This window comes from Gobius niger (genome assembly GCF_951799975.1).
Source record: "Gobius niger genome assembly, chromosome: 5".
NCBI lineage: Eukaryota > Metazoa > Chordata > Actinopteri > Gobiiformes > Gobiidae > Gobius > Gobius niger.
The window spans coordinates 681311-702857 of NC_136856.1; the positions used below are offsets into that span (position 1 = coordinate 681311).

The 21547-nt window shown below is 44.9% G+C and overlaps 1 protein-coding gene across 4 annotated transcripts in view; it reads right to left on the minus strand.

Moving 5' to 3' along the window:
- Window positions 1–21547, minus strand: part of LOC306962842 (mitogen-activated protein kinase kinase kinase kinase 4) — a 92100-nt gene that overhangs the window by 61042 nt on the left and 9511 nt on the right. For all 4 annotated transcript variants that reach the window (XM_079556171.1, XM_079556173.1, XM_079556172.1 and 1 more), the window contains exons 3-5: window positions 17277–17333; window positions 16968–17084; window positions 15705–15815 (exon numbers count right to left, since the gene is read on the minus strand). In XM_079556171.1, the coding sequence (XP_079412297.1) occupies window positions 15705–15815; window positions 16968–17084; window positions 17277–17333 (285 nt within the window). The remainder of the gene's footprint in view (window positions 1–15704; window positions 15816–16967; window positions 17085–17276; window positions 17334–21547) is intronic.

Below are 21547 nucleotides of genomic sequence, written 5' to 3' on the forward strand. Positions count from 1 at the left end.
TGAACTGAACAATCATTTCAGTCGTTCTCCGTCTCGTCTCCACTGACACGTTTGTAAAAGTCGCTTCATTAATCAGAGTTTCCCGCAGTGACAGCCTGACCCAGATAAACAGTTGGCCGTGTTTTTGTTTCGGCTTCTTCAAAAAGGCCTTGAACAAACTCAGGAAGTCCATTTTCAGACGGTGACTTCACTGTCTCTGCGAGGACGAGCGAGAGTCGAAACAATGAAGACGAGCCTGAAGCGCTGACCGTGCGGGAAACACACCCACAAATAACACAAGGATTTATGATCATTGTGCTGGAAATGTCTGACTGATGCAGAGAGACTTTCAGCAAAGTGTTGGAGTCAGGATTCCACACAGACTGAAGGGCCGGGAGACCAGTGGGAGACTCGAGTCACCACTGGTCACAGAGAGAGACACGGCGAGTCTCCAGGTTCAAGTCACAGTGAAAACAAACATATTTCAGTCTGTTTGTTGCAGATAGGGACGCACCAATCCAGCTTTTATGCTTCTGATTCCGATACTGGGGTTTGAGTATCAGCCGATATCCGATATTAACCGATACCAAGAGACTTTCTGAAGTGGTGACTGTGAATGAATAAAATGCTCCTCTTTTCTCCAGTCAGAGTTCAATCTATGAATAAACTGTAAAAGAAAAACATTTCACAAGAATAATTGGACTTTTCGACACTAAATAAATGACATATGCTAATAATGTTCATGAATATAAATGGCTCTGATCAGAATAACTTTATAACATTATTGAACAGCATTTCATAAACACAAACACACTCACTGCCGCTCCAGCAGTGACTTTATTTCATGAGGTTTTTTTAGTTGATCCAGTCATAGTTTCTCATTAGTGTCCGTTAGCATAAACACGTAGCCGCTATTATTAGCATACTGTCGCTAGCCGTAGCATTTTGCGCCGTGACCGAATCAGTTCAGGATCAGGATATTTGTAGCCGATTCGTGATATTGTATTTTTACTGGTTTCAGCTCCGATATCTGACACCGGTATCGGATCCCCAGTTGCAGACACTGTTCCTCGACCCGGGAGACGTTTCTGTGAAATCCCTGCAATGTCTCCGAGACCCGAAATACCAGCTCGGGATCGACTCCAAATATCTGATACTGAAGTTTTGGCTTCAAATCTTTTAAAAACTTTGACTGAGCAACGTCCAAGGCCATGACTGAAACTATGACCAGCTCAATTAAAGAAACATCTGGTTTAAGAAACGGTGTAAAGAATAACAGATACGACATATTTGTGTAAGGACCAGATCACTTTGTACTGATGTGACCTAAAGCCGTGTCATGTGACCAGGTGTTAGAAAAGTCCAGGGATCCTCGTCTAACGCTGCAGTTACAGTGGAGCGCCTCCACATGTTTGAATCCACAGACCCTGAAGCTGCTCATGAAGAGACGCTGAAACCAGGAAACAGCTACAGTTTTACATCTTTATGTAGAAAACTGAGAGTTGGGAAAGTCCAGCCTGAGCGTGTGGCTTTCAACAGATTTCTCTTGTTTGACACACAGACGCTGCTGTTGTTTGGCTCGTGTAAACATCCTCCGGCGTTTCTCAGGCCCTCGTGATCTTACGGAGCGAGAACCACAACAGACTCCAGGACTTTACAAACGTCCAGCTCTGAAACCTTTATCCACAACAGACTCCAGGACTTTACAAACGTCCAGCTCTGAAACCTTTATCCACAACAGACTCCAGGACTTTACAAACGTCCAGCTCTGAAACCTTTATCCACAACAGACTCCAGGACTTTACAAACGTCCAGCTCTGAAACCTTTATCCACAACAGACTCCAGGACTTTTACAAACGTCCAGCTCTGAAACCTTTAACCACAACAGACTCCAGGACTTTTACACAAACGTCCAGCTCTGAAACCTTTAACCACAACAGACTCCAGGACTTTTACACAAACGTCCAGCTCTGAAACCTTTAACCACAACAGACTCCAGGACTTTAACAAACGTCCAGCTCTGAAACCTTTATCCACAACAGACTCCAGGACTTTACAAACGTCCAGCTCTGAAACCTTTATCCACAACAGACTCCAGGACTTTACAAACGTCCAGCTCTGAAACCTTTATCCACAACAGACTCCAGGACTTTACAAACGTCCAGCTCTGAAACCTTTAACCACAACAGACTCCAGGACTTTTACAAACGTCCAGCTCTGAAACCTTTAACCACAACAGACTCCAGGACTTTACAAACGTCCAGCTCTGAAACCTTTATCCACAACAGACTCCAGGACTTTACAAACGTCCAGCTCTGAAACCTTTAACCACAACAGACTCCAGGACTTTTACACAAACGTCCAGCTCTGAAACCTTTAACCTCAACAGACTCCAGGACTTTACAAACGTCCAGCTCTGAAACCTTTATCCACAACAGACTCCAGGACTTTACAAACGTCCAGCTCTGAAACCTTTATCCACAACAGACTCCAGGACTTTACAAACGTCCAGCTCTGAAACCTTTAACCACAACAGACTCCAGGACTTTACAAACGTCCAGCTCTGAAACCTTTATCCACAACAGACTCCAGGACTTTACAAACGTCCAGCTCGGAAACCTTTATCCACAACAGCCTCCAGGACTTTACAAACGTCCAGCTCTGAAACCTTTATCCACAACAGACTCCAGGACTTTTACAAACGTCCAGCTCTGAAACCTTTAACCACAACAGACTCCAGGACTTTTACACAAACGTCCAGCTCTGAAACCTTTATCTACAACAGACTCCAGGACTTTACAAACGTCCAGCTCTGAAACCTTTATCCACAACAGACTCCAGGACTTTTACAAACGTCCAGCTCTGAAACCTTTATCCACAACAGACTCCAGGACTTTTACACAAACGTCCAGCTCTGAAACCTTTAACCACAACAGACTCCAGGACTTTTACACAAACGTCCAGCTCTGAAACCTTTAACCACAACAGACTCCAGGACTTTTACAAACGTCCTGCTCTGAAACCTTTAACCACAACAGACTCCAGGACTTTACAAACGTCCAGCTCTGAAACCTTTAACCACAACAGACTCCAGGACTTTACAAACGTCCAGCTCTGAAACCTTTATCCACAACAGACTCCAGGACTTTACAAACGTCCAGCTCTGAAACCTTTAACCACAACAGACTCCAGGACTTTTACACAAATGTCCAGCTCTGAAACCTTTAACCACAACAGACTCCAGGACTTTTACAAACGTCCAGCTCTGAAACCTTTATCCACGACAGACTCCAGGACTTTACAAACGTCCAGCTCTGAAACCTTTAACCACAACAGACTCCAGGACTTTACAAACGTCCAGCTCTGAAACCTTTAACCACAACAGACTCCAGGACTTTTACACAAATGTCCAGCTCTGAAACCTTTAACCACAACAGACTCCAGGACTTTACAAACGTCCAGCTCTGAAACCTTTAACCACAACAGACTCCAGGACTTTACAAACGTCCAGCTCTGAAACCTTTACCCACAACAGACTCCAGGACTTTACAAACGTCCAGCTCTGAAACCTTTAACCACAACAGACTCCAGGACTTTTACAAACGTCCAGCTCTGAAACCTTATCCACAACAGACTCCAGGACTTTACAAACGTCCAGCTCTGAAACCTTTATCCACAACAGACTCCAGGACTTTAACAAACGTCCAGCTCTGAAACCTTTATCCACAACAGACTCCAGGACTTTACAAACGTCCAGCTCTGAAACCTTTATCCACAACAGACTCCAGGACTTTACAAACGTCCAGCTCTGAAACCTTTAACCACAACAGACTCCAGGACTTTACACAAACGTCCAGCTCTGAAACCTTTAACCACAACAGACTCCAGGACTTTACAAACGTCCAGCTCTGAAACCTTTAACCACAACAGACTCCAGGACTTTTACACAAACGTCCAGCTCTGAAACCTTTAACCACAATAGACTCCAGGACTTTACAAACGTCCAGCTCTGAAACCTTTAACCACAACAGACTCCAGGACTTTACAAACGTCCAGCTCTGAAACCTTTAACCACAATAGACTCCAGGACTTTACAAACGTCCAGCTCTGAAACCTTTAACCACAATAGACTCCAGGACTTTACAAACGTCCAGCTCTGAAACCTTTAACCACAACAGACTCCAGGACTTTACAAACGTCCAGCTCTGAAACCTTTAACCACAACAGACTCCAGGACTTTACAAACGTCCAGCTCTGAAACCTTTATCCACAACAGACTCCAGGACTTTTACAAACGTCCAGCTCTGAAACCTTTAACCACAACAGACTCCAGGACTTTACAAACGTCCAGCTCTGAAACCTTTATCCACAACAGACTCCAGGACTTTTACACAAATGTCCAGCTCTGAAACCTTTAACACAACAGACTCCAGGACTTTACAAACGTCCAGCTCTGAAACCTTTAACCACAACAGACTCCAGGACTTTATAAACGTCCAGCTCTAAAACCTTTAACACAACAGACTCCAGGACTTTTACAAACGTCCAGCTCTGAAACCTTTAACCACAACAAACTCCAGGACTTTACAAACGTCCAGCTCTGAAACCTTTAACCACAACAGACTCCAGGACTTTACAAACGTCCAGCTCTGAAACCTTTAACCACAACAAACTCCAGGACTTTACAAACGTCCAGCTCTGAAACCTTTATCCACAACAGACTCCAGGACTTTACAAACGTCCAGCTCTGAAACCTTTATCCACAACAGACTCCAGGACTTTTACACAAACGTCCAGCTCTGAAACCTTTAACCACAACAGACTCCAGGACTTTACAAACGTCCAGCTCTGAAACCTTTATCCACAACAGACTCCAGGACTTTACAAACGTCCAGCTCTGAAACCTTTATCCACAACAGACTCCAGGACTTTACAAACGTCCAGCTCTGAAACCTTTAACCACAACAGACTCCAGGACTTTTACACAAACGTCCAGCTCTGAAACCTTTATCCACAACAGACTCCAGGACTTTTACAAACGTCCAGCTCTGAAACCTTTAACCACAACAGACTCCAGGACTTTACAAACGTCCAGCTCTGAAACCTTTATCTACAACAGACTCCAGGACTTTTACACAAACGTCCAGCTCTGAAACCTTTAACCACAACAGACTCCAGGACTTTTACACAAACGTCCAGCTCTGAAACCTTTAACCACAACAGACTCCAGGACTTTACAAACGTCCAGCTCTGAAACCTTTATCCACAACAGACTCCAGGACTTTACAAACGTCCAGCTCTGAAACCTTTATCCACAACAGACTCCAGGACTTTACAAACGTCCAGCTCTGAAACCTTTATCCACAACAGACTCCAGGACTTTACAAACGTCCAGCTCTGAAACCTTTAACCACAACAGACTCCAGGACTTTACAAACGTCCAGCTCTGAAACCTTTATCCACAACAGACTCCAGGACTTTTACACAAACGTCCAGCTCTGAAACCTTTAACCACAACAGACTCCAGGACTTTACAAACGTCCAGCTCTGACACCTTTATCCACAACAGACTCCAGGACTTTTACACAAACGTCCAGCTCTGAAACCTTTATCCACAACAGACTCCAGGACTTTTACAAACGTCCAGCTCTGAAACCTTTAACCACAACAGACTCCAGGACTTTTACAAACGTCCAGCTCTGAAACCTTTAACCACAACAGACTCCAGGACTTTACAAACGTCCAGCTCTGAAACCTTTATCTACAACAGACTCCAGGACTTTTACACAAACGTCCAGCTCTGAAACCTTTAACCACAACAGACTCCAGGACTTTTACACAAACGTCCAGCTCTGAAACCTTTATCTACAACAGACTCCAGGACTTTTACACAAACGTCCAGCTCTGAAACCTTTAACCACAACAGACTCCAGGACTTTTACACAAACGTCCAGCTCTGAAACCTTTATCCACAACAGACTCCAGGACTTTACAAACGTCCAGCTCTGAAACCTTTACCCACAACAGACTCCAGGACTTTACAAACGTCCAGCTCTGAAACCTTTATCCACAACAGACTCCAGGACTTTACAAACGTCCAGCTCTGAAACCTTTGACCACAACAGACTCCAGGACTTTACAAACGTCCAGCTCTGAAACCTTTAACCACAACAGACTCCAGGACTTTACAAACGTCCAGCTCTGAAACCTTTAACCACAACAGACTCTAGGACTTTACAAACGTCCAGCTCTGAAACCTTTATCCACAACAGACTCCAGGACTTTTACACAAACGTCCAGCTCTGAAACCTTTAACCACAACAGACTCCAGGACTTTTACAAACGTCCAGCTCTGAAACCTTTAACCACAACAGACTCCAGGACTTTTACACAAACGTCCAGCTCTGAAACCTTTATCCACAACAGACTCCAGGACTTTACAAACGTCCAGCTCTGAAACCTTTACCCACAACAGACTCCAGGACTTTTACACAAACGTCCAGCTCTGAAACCTTTAACCACAACAGACTCCAGGACTTTACAAACGTCCAGCTCTGAAACCTTTAACCACAACAGACTCCAGGACTTTACAAACGTCCAGCTCTGAAACCTTTAACCACAACAGACTCCAGGACTTTACAAACGTCCAGCTCTGAAACCTTTATCCACAACAGACTCCAGGACTTTACAAACGTCCAGCTCTGAAACCTTTAACCACAACAGACTCCAGGACTTTTACAAACGTCCAGCTCTGAAACCTTTATCCTCAACAGACTCCAGGACTTTACAAACGTCCAGCTCTGAAACCTTTATCCTCAACAGACTCCAGGACTTTACAAACGTCCAGCTCTGAAACCTTTATCCACAACAGACTCCAGGACTTTACAAACGTCCAGCTCTGAAACCTTTAACCACAACAGACTCCAGGACTTTTACAAACGTCCAGCTCTGAAACCTTTATCCTCAACAGACTCCAGGACTTTACAAACGTCCAGCTCTGAAACCTTTATCCTCAACAGACTCCAGGACTTTACAAACGTCCAGCTCTGAAACCTTTATCCACAACAGACTCCAGGACTTTACAAACGTCCAGCTCTGAAACCTTTATCCTCAACAGACTCCAGGACTTTACAAACGTCCAGCTCTGAAACCTTTAACCACAACAGACTCCAGGACTTTACAAACGTCCAGCTCTGAAACCTTTATCCACAACAGACTCCAGGACTTTTACAAACGTCCAGCTCTGAAACCTTTAACCACAACAGACTCCAGGACTTTTACACAAACGTCCAGCTCTGAAACCTTTATCTACAACAGACTCCAGGACTTTACAAACGTCCAGCTCTGAAACCTTTATCCACAACAGACTCCAGGACTTTTACAAACGTCCAGCTCTGAAACCTTTATCCACAACAGACTCCAGGACTTTTACACAAACGTCCAGCTCTGAAACCTTTAACCACAACAGACTCCAGGACTTTTACACAAACGTCCAGCTCTGAAACCTTTAACCACAACAGACTCCAGGACTTTTACAAACGTCCTGCTCTGAAACCTTTAACCACAACAGACTCCAGGACTTTACAAACGTCCAGCTCTGAAACCTTTAACCACAACAGACTCCAGGACTTTACAAACGTCCAGCTCTGAAACCTTTATCCACAACAGACTCCAGGACTTTACAAACGTCCAGCTCTGAAACCTTTAACCACAACAGACTCCAGGACTTTTACACAAATGTCCAGCTCTGAAACCTTTAACCACAACAGACTCCAGGACTTTTACAAACGTCCAGCTCTGAAACCTTTATCCACGACAGACTCCAGGACTTTACAAACGTCCAGCTCTGAAACCTTTAACCACAACAGACTCCAGGACTTTACAAACGTCCAGCTCTGAAACCTTTAACCACAACAGACTCCAGGACTTTTACAAACGTCCAGCTCTGAAACCTTATCCACAACAGACTCCAGGACTTTACAAACGTCCAGCTCTGAAACCTTTATCCACAACAGACTCCAGGACTTTAACAAACGTCCAGCTCTGAAACCTTTATCCACAACAGACTCCAGGACTTTACAAACGTCCAGCTCTGAAACCTTTATCCACAACAGACTCCAGGACTTTACAAACGTCCAGCTCTGAAACCTTTAACCACAACAGACTCCAGGACTTTACACAAACGTCCAGCTCTGAAACCTTTAACCACAACAGACTCCAGGACTTTACAAACGTCCAGCTCTGAAACCTTTAACCACAACAGACTCCAGGACTTTTACACAAACGTCCAGCTCTGAAACCTTTAACCACAATAGACTCCAGGACTTTACAAACGTCCAGCTCTGAAACCTTTAACCACAACAGACTCCAGGACTTTACAAACGTCCAGCTCTGAAACCTTTAACCACAATAGACTCCAGGACTTTACAAACGTCCAGCTCTGAAACCTTTAACCACAATAGACTCCAGGACTTTACAAACGTCCAGCTCTGAAACCTTTAACCACAACAGACTCCAGGACTTTACAAACGTCCAGCTCTGAAACCTTTAACCACAACAGACTCCAGGACTTTACAAACGTCCAGCTCTGAAACCTTTATCCACAACAGACTCCAGGACTTTTACAAACGTCCAGCTCTGAAACCTTTAACCACAACAGACTCCAGGACTTTACAAACGTCCAGCTCTGAAACCTTTATCCACAACAGACTCCAGGACTTTTACACAAATGTCCAGCTCTGAAACCTTTAACACAACAGACTCCAGGACTTTACAAACGTCCAGCTCTGAAACCTTTAACCACAACAGACTCCAGGACTTTATAAACGTCCAGCTCTAAAACCTTTAACACAACAGACTCCAGGACTTTTACAAACGTCCAGCTCTGACACCTTTAACCACAACAAACTCCAGGACTTTACAAACGTCCAGCTCTGAAACCTTTATCCACAACAGACTCCAGGACTTTACAAACGTCCAGCTCTGAAACCTTTATCCACAACAGACTCCAGGACTTTTACACAAACGTCCAGCTCTGAAACCTTTAACCACAACAGACTCCAGGACTTTACAAACGTCCAGCTCTGAAACCTTTATCCACAACAGACTCCAGGACTTTACAAACGTCCAGCTCTGAAACCTTTATCCACAACAGACTCCAGGACTTTACAAACGTCCAGCTCTGAAACCTTTAACCACAACAGACTCCAGGACTTTTACACAAACGTCCAGCTCTGAAACCTTTATCCACAACAGACTCCAGGACTTTTACAAACGTCCAGCTCTGAAACCTTTAACCACAACAGACTCCAGGACTTTACAAACGTCCAGCTCTGAAACCTTTATCTACAACAGACTCCAGGACTTTTACACAAACGTCCAGCTCTGAAACCTTTAACCACAACAGACTCCAGGACTTTTACACAAACGTCCAGCTCTGAAACCTTTAACCACAACAGACTCCAGGACTTTACAAACGTCCAGCTCTGAAACCTTTATCCACAACAGACTCCAGGACTTTACAAACGTCCAGCTCTGAAACCTTTATCCACAACAGACTCCAGGACTTTACAAACGTCCAGCTCTGAAACCTTTATCCACAACAGACTCCAGGACTTTACAAACGTCCAGCTCTGAAACCTTTAACCACAACAGACTCCAGGACTTTACAAACGTCCAGCTCTGAAACCTTTATCCACAACAGACTCCAGGACTTTTACACAAACGTCCAGCTCTGAAACCTTTAACCACAACAGACTCCAGGACTTTACAAACGTCCAGCTCTGACACCTTTATCCACAACAGACTCCAGGACTTTTACACAAACGTCCAGCTCTGAAACCTTTATCCACAACAGACTCCAGGACTTTTACAAACGTCCAGCTCTGAAACCTTTAACCACAACAGACTCCAGGACTTTTACAAACGTCCAGCTCTGAAACCTTTAACCACAACAGACTCCAGGACTTTACAAACGTCCAGCTCTGAAACCTTTATCTACAACAGACTCCAGGACTTTGACACAAACGTCCAGCTCTGAAACCTTTAACCACAACAGACTCCAGGACTTTTACACAAACGTCCAGCTCTGAAACCTTTATCTACAACAGACTCCAGGACTTTTACACAAACGTCCAGCTCTGAAACCTTTAACCACAACAGACTCCAGGACTTTTACACAAACGTCCAGCTCTGAAACCTTTATCCACAACAGACTCCAGGACTTTACAAACGTCCAGCTCTGAAACCTTTACCCACAACAGACTCCAGGACTTTACAAACGTCCAGCTCTGAAACCTTTATCCACAACAGACTCCAGGACTTTACAAACGTCCAGCTCTGAAACCTTTGACCACAACAGACTCCAGGACTTTACAAACGTCCAGCTCTGAAACCTTTAACCACAACAGACTCCAGGACTTTACAAACGTCCAGCTCTGAAACCTTTAACCACAACAGACTCTAGGACTTTACAAACGTCCAGCTCTGAAACCTTTATCCACAACAGACTCCAGGACTTTTACACAAACGTCCAGCTCTGAAACCTTTAACCACAACAGACTCCAGGACTTTTACAAACGTCCAGCTCTGAAACCTTTAACCACAACAGACTCCAGGACTTTTACACAAACGTCCAGCTCTGAAACCTTTATCCACAACAGACTCCAGGACTTTACAAACGTCCAGCTCTGAAACCTTTACCCACAACAGACTCCAGGACTTTTACACAAACGTCCAGCTCTGAAACCTTTAACCACAACAGACTCCAGGACTTTACAAACGTCCAGCTCTGAAACCTTTAACCACAACAGACTCCAGGACTTTACAAACGTCCAGCTCTGAAACCTTTAACCACAACAGACTCCAGGACTTTACAAACGTCCAGCTCTGAAACCTTTATCCTCAACAGACTCCAGGACTTTACAAACGTCCAGCTCTGAAACCTTTAACCACAACAGACTCCAGGACTTTACAAACGTCCAGCTCTGAAACCTTTATCCACAACAGACTCCAGGACTTTACAAACGTCCAGCTCTGAAACCTTTATCCACAACAGACTCCAGGACTTTACAAACGTCCAGCTCTGAAACCTTTACCCACAACAGACTCCAGGACTTTACAAACGTCCAGCTCTGAAACCTTTATCCACAACAGACTCCAGGACTTTACAAACGTCCAGCTCTGAAACCTTTATCCACAACAGACTCCAGGATTTTACAAACGTCCAGCTCTGAAACCTTTAACCACAACAGACTCCAGGACTTTTACACAAACGTCCAGCTCTGAAACCTTTATCCACAACAGACTCCAGGACTTTACAAACGTCCAGCTCTGAAACCTTTAACCACAACAGACTCCAGGACTTTTACAAACGTCCAGCTCTGAAACCTTTAACCACAACAGACTCCAGGACTTTTACAAACGTCCAGCTCTGAAACCTTTACCCACAACAGACTCCAGGACTTTTACACAAACGTCCAGCTCTGAAACCTTTATCCACAACAGACTCCAGGACTTTTACAAACGTCCAGCTCTGAAACCTTTATCCACAACAGACTCCAGGACTTTTACAAACGTCCAGCTCTGAAACCTTTATCCACAACAGACTCCAGGACTTTTACACAAACGTCCAGCTCTGAAACCTTTAACCACAACAGACTCCAGGACTTTAACACAAACGTCCAGCTCTGAAACCTTTATCCACAACAGACTCCAGGACTTTTACAAACGTCCAGCTCTGAAACCTTTAACCACAACAGACTCCAGGACTTTACAAACGTCCAGCTCTGAAACCTTTAACACAACAGACTCCAGGACTTTACAAACGTCCAGCTCTGAAACCTTTACCCACAACAGACTCCAGGACTTTACAAACGTCCAGCTCTGAAACCTTTAACCACAACAGACTCCAGGACTTTTACACAAACGTCCAGCTCTGAAACCTTTATCCACAACAGACTCCAGGACTTTACAAACGTCCAGCTCTGAAACCTTTAACCACAACAGACTCCAGGACTTTACAAACGTCCAGCTCTGAAACCTTTAACACAACAGACTCCAGGACTTTTACAAACGTCCAGCTCTGAAACCTTTATCCACAACAGACTCCAGGACTTTACAAACGTCCAGCTCTGAAACCTTTAACCACAACAGACTCCAGGACTTTTACAAACGTCCAGCTCTGAAACCTTTAACCACAACAGACTCCAGGACTTTACAAACGTCCAGCTCTGAAACCTTTACCCACAACAGACTCCAGGACTTTTACACAAACGTCCAGCTCTGAAACCTTTATCCACAACAGACTCCAGGACTTTACAAACGTCCAGCTCTGAAACCTTTAACCACAACAGACTCCAGGACTTTTACACAAACGTCCAGCTCTGAAACCTTTATCCACAACAGACTCCAGGACTTTTACACAAACGTCCAGCTCTGAAACCTTTACCCACAACAGACTCCAGGACTTTTACACAAACGTCCAGCTCTGAAACCTTTAACCACAACAGACTCCAGGACTTTACAAACGTCCAGCTCTGAAACCATTAACCACAACAGACTCCAGGACTTTACAAACGTCCAGCTCTGAAACCTTTAACCACAACAGACTCCAGGACTTTTACACAAACGTCCAGCTCTGAAACCTTTAACACAACAGACTCCAGGACTTTTACACAAACGTCCAGCTCTGAAACCTTTAACCACAACAGACTCCAGGACTTTACAAACGTCCTGCTCTGAAACCTTTAACCACAACAGACTCCAGGACTTTTACACAAACGTCCAGCTCTGAAACCTTTAACCACAACAGACTCCAGGACTTTACAAACGTCCAGCTCTGAAACCTTTATCCACAACAGACTCCAGGACTTTACAAACGTCCAGCTCTGAAACCTTTAACCACAACAGACTCCAGGACTTTTACAAACGTCCAGCTCTGAAACCTTTATCCACAACAGACTCCAGGACTTTACAAACGTCCAGCTCTGAAACCTTTAACCACAACAGACTCCAGGACTTTTACACAAACGTCCAGCTCTGAAACCTTTAACCACAACAGACTCCAGGACTTTACAAACGTCCAGCTCTGAAACCTTTAACCACAACAGACTCCAGGACTTTACAAACGTCCAGCTCTGAAACCTTTATCCACAACAGACTCCAGGACTTTACAAACGTCCAGCTCTGAAACCTTTATCCACAACAGACTCCAGGACTTTACAAACGTCCAGCTCTGAAACCTTTAACCACAACAGACTCCAGGACTTTTACACAAACGTCCAGCTCTGAAACCTTTAACCACAACAGACTCCAGGACTTTACAAACGTCCAGCTCTGAAACCTTTAACCACAACAGACTCCAGGACTTTTACAAACGTCCAGCTCTGAAACCTTTATCCACAACAGACTCCAGGACTTTACAAACGTCCAGCTCTGAAACCTTTAACCACAACAGACTCCAGGACTTTACAAACGTCCAGCTCTGAAACCTTTAACCACAACAGACTCCAGGACTTTTACACAAACGTCCAGCTCTGAAACCTTTAACCACAACAGACTCCAGGACTTTTACACAAACGTCCAGCTCTGAAACCTTTAACACAACAGACTCCAGGACTTTACAAACGTCCAGCTCTGAAACCTTTAACCACAACAGACTCCAGGACTTTTACAAACGTCCAGCTCTGAAACCTTTAACCACAACAGACTCCAGGACTTTACAAACGTCCAGCTCTGAAACCTTTAACCACAACAGACTCCAGGACTTTACAAACGTCCAGCTCTGAAACCTTTAACCACAACAGACTCCAGGACTTTTACACAAACGTCCAGCTCTGAAACCTTTAACCACAACAGACTCCAGGACTTTTACACAAACGTCCAGCTCTGAAACCTTTAACACAACAGACTCCAGGACTTTACAAACGTCCAGCTCTGAAACCTTTAACCACAACAGACTCCAGGACTTTACAAACGTCCAGCTCTGAAACCTTTAACCACAACAGACTCCAGGACTTTACAAACGTCCAGCTCTGAAACCTTTAACCACAACAGACTCCAGGACTTTACACAAACGTCCAGCTCTGAAACCTTTAACCACAACAGACTCCAGGACTTTACAAACGTCCAGCTCTGAAACCTTTATCCACAACAGACTCCAGGACTTTACACAAACGTCCAGCTCTGAAACCTTTAACCACAACAGACTCCAGGACTTTACAAACGTCCAGCTCTGAAACCTTTATCCACAACAGACTCCAGGACTTTTACACAAACGTCCAGCTCTGAAACCTTTATCCACAACAGACTCCAGGACTTTACAAACGTCCAGCTCTGAAACCTTTATCCACAACAGACTCCAGGACTTTACAAACGTCCAGCTCTGAAACCTTTATCCACAACAGACTCCAGGACTTTTACACAAACGTCCAGCTCTGAAACCTTTAACCACAACAGACTCCAGGACTTTTACAAACGTCCAGCTCTGAAACCTTTAACCACAACAGACTCCAGGACTTTACAAACGTCCAGCTCTGAAACCTTTATCCACAACAGACTCCAGGACTTTTACACAAACGTCCAGCTCTGAAACCTTTATCCACAACAGACTCCAGGACTTTTACAAACGTCCAGCTCTGAAACCTTTAACCACAACAGACTCCAGGACTTTACAAACGTCCAGCTCTGAAACCTTTAACCACAACAGACTCCAGGACTTTACAAACGTCCAGCTCTGAAACCTTTATCCACAACAGACTCCAGGTCTTTACAAACGTCCAGCTCTGAAACCTTTAACCACAACAGACTCCAGGACTTTACAAACGTCCAGCTCTGAAACCTTTATCCACAACAGACTCCAGGACTTTACAAACGTCCAGCTCTGAAACCTTTATCCACAACAGACTCCAGGACTTTTACACAAACGTCCAGCTCTGAAACCTTTAACCACAACAGACTCCAGGACTTTTACACAAATGTCCAGCTCTGAAACCTTTAACCACAACAGACTCCAGGACTTTACAAACGTCCAGCTCTGAAACCTTTATCCACAACAGACTCCAGGACTTTACAAACGTCCTCGAACATAGTAAACCTGTAGGTGTTGGTCAGGGTTAGATAAACCTGTGAGGTGTTGGTCAGGGTTAGATAAACCTGTAGGTGTTGGTCAGGGTTAGATAAACCTGTAGGTGTTGGTCAGGGTTAGATAAACCTGTGAGGTGTTGGTCAGGGTTAGATAAACCTGTGAGGTGTTGGTCAGGGTTAGATAAACCTGTAGCTGTTGGTCAGGGTTAGATAAACCTGTAGGTGTTGGTCAGGGTTAGATAAACCTGTAGCTGTTGGTCAGGGTTAGATAAACCTGTGAGGTGTGGTCAGGGTTAGATAAACCTGTAGCTGTTGGTCAGGGTTAGATAAACCTGTGAGGTGTTGGTCAGGGTTAGATAAACCTGTGAGGTGTTGGTCAGGGTTAGATAAACCTGTAGCTGTTGGTCAGGGTTAGATAAACCTGTGAGGTGTTGGTCAGGGTTAGATAAACCTGTGAAGTGTTGGTCAGGGTTAGATAAACCTGTAGGTGTGGGTCAGGGTTAGATAAACCTGTGAGGTGTTGGTCAGGGTTAGATAAACCTGTGAGGTGTTGGTCAGGGTTAGATAAACCTGTGAGGTGTTGGTCAGGGTTAGATAAACCTGTAGGTGTTGGTCAGGGTTAGGGACGGGTCTTCCTCACCCGGAGCACCTCTCTGCAGATGTAGGAGATCCAGTCCTCCTTCAGACTGTTCCCTTTGGTTTTCTTCACCAGGTCAGTGACGGAGCCGGCGCCGCAGTACTCCATCACCAGCTGCAAACACACACAATACACACATTACACACATTACACACACAATACACACAATACACAAACATCAGCGTGGTTAAACACCATGATTTAACCCCTCACTACGGCTTTACCCAAATCTAAAAGCTTCTGGAAACATAGCAGCTTATTTCCTATTTACTAACATTGCCTGCAATGCGCAAACCACCCACCAGGGGGCGTTGCAGCTCCCTCAGCACCCTGGGTTTTTCCTTTCCGTCATGTTTTTGTTGCTTTATCATCACTTTTTGTTGCGTTTTCATCCTCGTTTTTAGATTTGTGTAAAGCCGCACTGGAGAAGAGGCGGGAGGTCAGAGGTTAAACATCAGCTACACCAGGAGGTGACGGTTCCCCGATTCACAGAGTGACTGACTCTGTTTAGCTTAGATTTCTCAGGAACCGAGGCAGGTACAATGAAACCGTTTCCACCTACGGACAGCTGAGAGTCTCAGCTTTCAAACGAGCCACAGCCTGGGTCCATCGCTGGAACACAGAACACGCTGTGGTGCTACAGATATCATGAAAAATGGTCTGGATTGTTGGCACAATGTTCATCATTTAGCTCAAAGAGGAGATTCAGAAACACTCATTTCATTTTCATTCATGTATTTATTAAAGGAGGAGGAAGAAGTTCTTACGTCCGTATATATAAACCTCGACATCATCACAGTAACTCTCAGACTCATGTGAGCAGCACACGCCTCTGTGCATTAACATGAATCATTATGATCGTACTCATGATTGTCCATATTAACAAAGGACCTTCAGTCCACCTGTAGTAAACCGTGTGCCTCAGACTTCCTGCCTCCACAGTGATGGTCCAGTTTCAGCTCCAGCATCTTCTGGCCGGTTCCTGAAGAGCACCTGTACTTTGAGTCTTTAGTCAACACTCGCGAGCTAACTGAAGCTCCAGTGACCCATCTTTATTTACATGTTCCTCTCGTGTCTGTGTGGGTCTCCTCCAGGTGCTCCGGTTCCTCCTACCACTAAAACATGTACAATGGTCCAGGACAGTGGTGTGTGTGCAGACGTGTGTGCAGATGTCTGAGCAGATGTGTGTGCAGACGTGTGTGCAGATGTGTGTGCAGACGTGTGCGCAGACGTGTGTGCAGACGTGTGTGCAGTGAGAGTCTGTACCCAGAGCTGGTGGTCCTGGCTCTTCTTGATGAACGCTCCGTAGTACGTGGCGATGTTCCTGTGGTGAGAGTAGCTCCTCAACATGTTGATCTCCAGCTTGATCTCCTCCTCTTCCTCCTGCGTTCACACACAGGTACATCATGTTTAATCACACTCTCATCACAAAGCACTGTCTGAAACATCTGTCCAAGTGTCTCCAGCTCCGAGCTCATCTCTCAGACTGGGCTCTTTGTTCTTCTCAGACAATAGTTTCAAATCTGGAGCTCCTCATGTTGGTCCTGTTTCGTCTGAAGTTTATTTTGTCTTTACCTCTGTGACGTCCATGACCTTGATCGCCGCCAGCTGACCCGTCTTGACATGACGGCCCTGGAAGGAGAAAACAGAGGCGTCAGAAACAATGGCCGACAGTTTGGTAGGATTCAGAATCACACGGACGGTAAAAATGGAACATGGTCTCAGCTTCATCAGGCCTTAAAGAACCCGTCACCCACACACCAGTGTACGCCACCCTGGAGGCCAGAGGGGGAAGTGTCCCGCCCAAGGACACAACGACAGACCGTGTGCATCTGCAGGGGCTGGGACTCAAACCTTTGGATCATGAGACGACCCGCTCGACCCCCTCGACCCGCTCGACCCCCTGCACCACCGTCTAAAGGCGCCGACACAACTCCCGCCTCTACCTTCACCAGACGCTGGATTACAGACATGTTTGAAACTTCATCAGGACCTGAGGCTGGACAGACGCTGCTCACTCCAAACACACACACTGAAATATTAAGTAATATAATATAAATAATATAAAAGCACGAGGGAGGAAGAGGTTTGTGTGAAGTGTCAGGGAAAAGGTGTCACTAAAGCACAATCAAACACTGCAAAAACTAATTAACTAGATCAGTATAAACATCTCAATTTGAGCACAATAATCCAAATTTTAGTTGTTTTGACTGGTTAAGAAGTTCTTGGGCATTTGTCCCAGATTATTTCACTTGTTCTGAGATGTTTCTGACTCATTTCGATACATTTCGTCCTTATTTCAGGTCATTTTCTTTGCCAATGGGGAAAGAAAATTGGTCTTGTCTCAATTGGCAATTTTACTTTCTTATATCAAGCGAGATTTACCCTAGAACTGGTGTGAAATGTCCTCAAACAAGCAAAGCAAACTCGGTCCGATCAGGAAAAGTGTCTAAATGAGTGAAAACCGCTCAAAACAAGAAACATTTAAGCCAATGCTTGATATTTACTTTTTGCAGTGAAGAGTCAGGACAGATCCAATGTTTCCCAAAGACTTGAATTGAAACACTGCATGATCTACGTAAACCCGTCTCTCTCCATTATCCAGGCTGTGCCGCGTGGCCCCCTGGTGGCCGGGGGGGGGCGGTGTGTGTTTCCTTCCTGTGGCGGCGTGTGCTGTCAGCTCTTTCCTCTTTCCCTTTCTGCCTATTGTCTCCTCAAACGCAGAGCGGCTTCCTGTTCAGACCAAAGGCTCACTGATCCAGATGCCCTCCCATCTCCTCAACAACAACTGGTGAAGAGACACGTTTGCAAACATCAGAAACCATCTACATGCACATCACGTCGTCGCTCAGACAGATCACTGGACAGAGCTTTCAGACGCTCCACAGGAGGAGAAGAATGATTCAGATTCAGATTCATTTATCGGCCATTTGCAGTTTGAAAAAACACATTGGAAAAGAAATGTGCAAAGAGCTCAAGTGCGATATGTAAAACACGTAAAAAGACACAATATAAAAAAACAGAACAAACAAACACTGCCACATTAAAAGCCTAAGGGCAAAATATTGTACAATAAAAGTCCACACAGATAAATATCACAGCTTGAGGAAAGAAACTGTTAATATGTGGATCAGTAGAACATATGATGGAGCGATACCTTCTCCCTGAAGGAAGCGTCTCAGAAAAGGCCTGAGCCGGGCGGCCTGAGGCGTCATCTGCGAGTTGTAAAGCTGGATTCAGTCGTCGAGCTTTATATGTGGCTCCAGGAGCAGCCGATGGTCCTGAGGCTGAGAGAACCACTTTGTTCAAAGCCTTCTTCTCTTTCAGAGTGAGACCAAACCACACTGTGATACAACTGGACACTCTCAATTACACAATAATAAAAGTTCAGAAGAATCCTAGTATTTTGGGTAAACTCTCGAAGCCTGTGTAAAAAGAAGAGGCGCTGTCATCGTATGAGAGCTCCAGTTCAAGTCATGAGAAAGAGTCACACCCAAGAAGTTACATTTCTCAACAATCTGCACGTCAGAATCTTGGATAGTAACAGGCAACTGATTCCTATTGTGACAAAAATCAATAACAAGTTCACACGTTTTTGAAGTGTTCAAAAGCAGGTTGTTTTCTCTCCTCACTGAACAACATTCTCCACCTCCTCACGATAATGAGACTCATCATTTATACTGATCAGCCCAATGATGGTCGTATCATCGGCATATTTGATTATCACATTTTTACCATGAGATGCGAGAAGGTCATGAGTGAACAGTGTGAACAGCAGGGGGCTCAAAATACAGCCCTGCGGGACACCAGTGCTGACGAACAGCTCATCCCAAACACAACCATTGATTTTGACCCTTTGTGGTCGACAAGTCAGAAAATTAAAAATCCAATTACAAATGGCATTATCGAGGCCCAAGCATTTGAGTTTTTCGATGAGCTTTGTTTGAACTGGCTGAACTGTAGTCTGTGAACAGCATTCTAGCATAATGCTTTCCGTTCATCAAGATGCTTGTAGACAGAGTTCAAAGCACAGGAAATGGCGTCCTCAACACTTCTGTTTTTTCTATACGCAAATTGTAGCGGGTCCACAGACACAGGGATTAGATCTCTGATAAAACTCAACACCAACCGCTCAAAGGTTTTCATCAGGACAGATGTGAGGGCCACTGGCCGAGAGTCATTCAGACCAGTCACAGGAGTCTTCACTGGACTCATGAGCGATCTTTTAAAGCTAAGAGGAACAGTTCACTTCCTAAGAGTGTTGAAAAGATCTGTCAGAGCAGGAGCCTGGAGGGAAGGATGGGGGAAAACTCTGAGTGAAATCCTGACTAAGCCTGAAGATCAATAAGTGTCGTCTGTGCAGTAACGTCTGAAAAGCAGAAGTGACGATCTGAAACAGGAAGTGAGTGAAGCATCATGGGAAGTGAATCACAGCTGGGCACAGGTCAGAACTTCAACCAAACGCTCAGGTTCACAGATCAGAGACACTGAACTCACTACTGTTCCTTAGTCTGGTTAAATCCCAGTTTAGTTCAGGTTTAGCTCAGGTTTAGCTCTGGTTTAGCTCAGGTTTAGCTCTGGTTTAGCTCTGGTTTAGCTCAGGTTTAGCTCAGGTTTAGCTCAGGTTTAGCTCTGGTTTAGCTCTGGTTTAGCTCTGGTTTAGCTCTGGTTTAGCTCTGGTTTAGCTCTGGTTTAGCTCAGGTTTAGCTCTGGTTTAGCTCTGGTTTAGCTCTGGTTTAGCTCTGGTTTAGCTCAGGCTTAGCTCTGGTTTAGCTCAGGCTTAGCTCTGGTTTAGCTCAGGTTTAGCTCTGGTTTAGCTCAGGCTTAGCTCTGGTTTAGCTCAGGCTTAGCTCTGGTTTAGCGCTGGTTTAGCTCAAGTTTACCTCTGGTTTAGCTCAGGTTTAGCTCAGGTTTAGCTCAGGTTTAGCTCTGGTTTAGCTCTGGTTTAGCTCAGGTTTAGCTCAGGTTTAGCTCAGGTTTAGCTCAGGTTTAGCTCAGGTTTAGCTCTGGTTTAGCTCTGGTTTAGCTCTGGTTTAGCTCTGGTTTAGCTCTGGTTTAGCTCAGGTTTAGCTCAGGTTTAGCTCTGGCTTAGCTCTGGCTTAGCTCTGGTTTAGCTCTGGTTTAGCTCTGGTTTAGCTCTGGTTTAGCTCAGGTTTAGCTCAGGTTTAGCTCAGGTTTAGCTCTGGTTTAGCTCTGGTTTAGCTCTGGTTTAGCTCTGGTTTAGCTCTGGTTTAGCTCTGGTTTAGCTCAGGTTTAGCTCAGGTTTAGCTCAGGTTTAGCTCAGGTTTAGCTCAGGTTTGTCCTGGTCTAGTCTGGTTTAGCTCTGGTTTAGCTCAGGTTTAGCTCAGGTTTAGCTCTGGTTTAGCTCTGGTTTAGCTCTGGTTTAGCTCTGGTTTAGCTCTGGTTTAGCTCTGGTTTAGCTCTGGTTTAGCTCTGGTCTAGCTCTGGTTTAGCTCTGGTTTAGCTCAGGTTTAGCTCAGGTTTAGCCAGGTTTAGCTCTGGTTTAGCTCTGGTTTAGCTCTGGTTTAGCTCAGGTTTAGCTCAGGTTTAGCTCTGGTTTAGCTCTGGTAGCTCTGGCTTAGCTCTGTTTTAGCCTGGTTTAGCTCTGGTTTAGCTCAGGTTTAGCTCCGGTTTAGCTCCGGTTTAGCTCAGGTTTAGCTCAGGTTTAGCTCAGGTTTAGCTCAGGTTTAGCTCAGGTTTAGCTCCGGTTTAGCTCAGGTTTAGCTCAGGTTTAGCTCAGGTTTAGCGCTGGCTTAGCTCAGGTTTAGCTCTGGTTTAGCTCAGGTTTAGCTCTGGTTTAGCTCTGGTTTAGCTCTGGTTTAGCTCTGGTTTAGCTCAGGTTTAGC